We start from the raw sequence: 3,051 nt of genomic DNA, 5'->3' as shown, positions 1-3,051 counted from the left end.
GGTGTGGGGGAGGGGGGGGCATGTTGGACCTGATGGATAGCCCCTCATCAGAGCTAAACAACAAAAGAAATCTGAAGCTCCTATATTTAATCATTTTTGAGCTATAACCATTTTTTATGTCCAGATACCCCTTTTTCAGCTAAATTGGGGGTCCGTGTGGGGTGGGGGAGGCATTGATTCGTGGGCCTGATGGATAGAAATTCATCAGACCTAAACAACCAAAAAAATCTGAAGCTCCCATGTTGAACAGTTTCTGAGTTATAAGCATTTTTGCATGTCAGACACCCCTTGATCAGATAAATTGGGGGTCCGGGGGGTGGGGGACCTGATGGATAGAGCTTCATCAGAGCTAAACAACAAAAAAAAATCTGAAACTTCTATGTTGAAGAGTTTCTGATTTATAAGCATTTTGCATGTCCAGACACCCCCTCTTTGAAAGGAGCCCCCTCCTCAAATATGGGGTGTATCGTAAAACCGTTGGCTGGTGCAGTTTAGGTCGGACTCAACTACAGTCCTGCCAAATTTCATGTTGCCCGGTGCAGCAGTTTTTGTGCTACAGTTGACCAAATATCACTGAAAAAAATAAAATAAACAGTACGAAAACAATATGACTCCCGCTTATGCTTCACGTGCGGGGGTCATATTAATAATAATAATAATGGATTTGTTTAGAAAACAGCTGAAAACTCATCTTTTAGACTAGTGTTTTTGCTGCTTTTATGTTATATTTTAGCTTACTACTTTCGTTTTTATTTTAACTGGATATTTTGTGTCTCTTTTCTGTTTTTTTTAATATGAAGCTTTTTGTAACATTTATCTTGAACGGTGACATACTGATAAATTTAATTCATGTGACTTAAACTTTAGTCTAAAAACAGCATCAGACAGTGTAGTCTTAAAAAGACACGCTTAACTTACAGTGACAGTATACAGTATGTATTTAGTGAAAGTGTGATAGGAGGAATGAGGAAATGGAGGAACTTACCCACTGTTTGTCTGTCTGATGTTCAAATAATGATGTGAGGACAGATGGACATGAGACAGGACAGAAAAACAAACAAAAATGACAGATGTTCTGAGTTACGATACGATAATTTATCTGTATTATTCATTTGAAATGACAGTCTTATATCAAACATAAAAACATGTCAACACGAGGAGCTGAGATGCTGAACAAGAAACAAACTTCAACAACTTGTAGTTTTCCCCTGTTCTCGTCATATGAGACATACATCAGAATAAATAGTAGCAGAGCAGTGACTCTGTGACACTTTGTAACAAACATGAAATATCAACATTAACACATTTAAAATCCAACACTGACGCTTTTAAAACTACATATGTAAAAACAGCTAAAAGAAGATTGTATCCTTTAGAAAACTACTGAAAATGATTCATTTCTCAGTCAAAGACTGGACATTTATCTGTCAAAGTTATTTAAATATTGGACTTTTTATGCTGAATGGGTTTCATCCTGGCAGCAAAATGTTGAACTAAAGTTTTTTTGGTTTAGAAACTAAGAAGGACTTAAATGAATCATTTTACAACTCTGAAGTTAAAAGACAAAAAAAAAAAATTAAAAAAAAAAAACGGTGCAGATTTTCTATTTATGCATTTTATAAAATACTATAACTTCTTTTCTCCTGACACAATACAAGATTTTTTTACATAACAAATGTTCTTTTTTTTAGTTGTGTTTGCCCTTTTTTTCTCCTGTTGTCACATTATCTATATTTCACTGTTGAAACCTTTAATCAATGAAAGCAACAAAATTAGTAGTAAAAAACATTTTGTACCAACTGATCTGCTTATTTTGGTTAGTTTTCTTTAGTCTGAAGGTTCATCTTTGTTAATTATTATTGTTTGTCACAACATCTATTCAACATTAATAACTAATGTTACAGATATTAAACTCAGTGTGGTAGTAGCTGAGGCTCATTAACACCTGCTTCATGTTCCTAACAAATCTCACAGCCGTATAGTTTAATGATTAATGAAACGTTAGCTCTGTGATTACTCTGTTTTATATTTTCTTACACTTGATTGTAGTTACAATAAACTTGTTTCTTTTTAAAATCCACAAGCAGTCTTTTTCCAGTCTAACAGAGTTTCTTCCAGCTAGAAGAAATGGTAGAAGTGCAGAAGCAGAAGGTTAAGAGAACAGCCAGCTGAGCTCTCTGACATGACTGCAGGCAGCCAAGGGTTTAGCTCTTACAGATGCTGAGGTCACTCTCTCACAAACTTCACAGTCACTCCTTCATCAGGTCATGTGCAACATTTAGCTGCTACAAGTCAACACATGCTCTGAACGCTTCTTTCCTGTGTGTCTGCAGAAAGAGAGGTTTTAGTGGCTGATCTGACAGTTTGCAGCTCAACCTGGTGGATCTGAAGCTGAAAATAAAACACAGTTGGTTTCATTTGGAAACTCTTTAGTGTAGAACTAAGATGTACAACCAACAGGTTATTCTGCTCTGCTGTTTTAAAGTAATGCATTACAACATGTTTCCTATCAGCACCAACATAACACTACGTAAGGAGCTGTGAGGAGCTCTAGTTTAAAAAGTGAAGGAGCCGAGGCTGGGATGTGACAGGGTTTACCTCCTGACTGCAGTCCAGCACACAGAGTTTGGAGCACTGCTTCTTAGCATCCATCAGGATGTTGAACATGGTGCAGACAGACAGCGGCACACGGAACTCCGTCGACTTGCTCGCTTTTTGCATTTTGGCATCGAACGCAGATTTTGTTCTGCAAGACAAGATAATACAACATTTTGAGGTTCTGTTTGTGGCCCGTGTTCCGTAGCTTTAATGTGGTCCGAACGAAAGAAAGCACAAACTGGCTCCATCACGAGACGAGTGCGTTTATTTTTAGTAGTGGCGCTTCAAGTTCCCACGGCAACAATTTGCAAAAAATCATGTCTAAAACTAATGAGGGCTGTGTCCAATCTCAGGGATGGCTTACGTCACTGCGCCACGCCGGGGGCTGTCCAAATTCGAAAACTCCTCCGATCCGGTGGACAAATGCACCCCCCCCCCCCCCCCCCCCCCCCT

The 3,051-nt window shown here is 38.3% G+C and overlaps 1 protein-coding gene across 13 annotated transcripts in view; it reads right to left on the bottom strand.

Annotated features, from left to right (window-relative positions):
• Positions 1–3,051, bottom strand: part of cadps2 (Ca++-dependent secretion activator 2) — a gene marked incomplete at its 5' end in the record, with an annotated part of 178,988 nt that overhangs the window by 40,354 nt on the left and 135,583 nt on the right. For 7 of the 13 annotated variants that reach the window (XM_014025860.1, XM_014025863.1, XM_014025861.1 and 4 more), the window contains 1 exon segment: positions 2,599–2,746. In XM_014025860.1, coding sequence (XP_013881314.1) covers positions 2,599–2,746 — 148 coding nt within the window. 13 annotated transcript variants of the gene reach the window in all.

Source organism: Austrofundulus limnaeus, unplaced genomic scaffold (assembly GCF_001266775.1).
Source record: "Austrofundulus limnaeus strain Quisiro unplaced genomic scaffold, Austrofundulus_limnaeus-1.0 Scaffold505, whole genome shotgun sequence".
Classification (NCBI taxonomy): domain Eukaryota; kingdom Metazoa; phylum Chordata; class Actinopteri; order Cyprinodontiformes; family Rivulidae; genus Austrofundulus; species Austrofundulus limnaeus.
The sequence above is the reverse complement of the archived record's forward strand: the minus strand, read 5'-3'. Positions and strand labels throughout refer to the sequence as shown.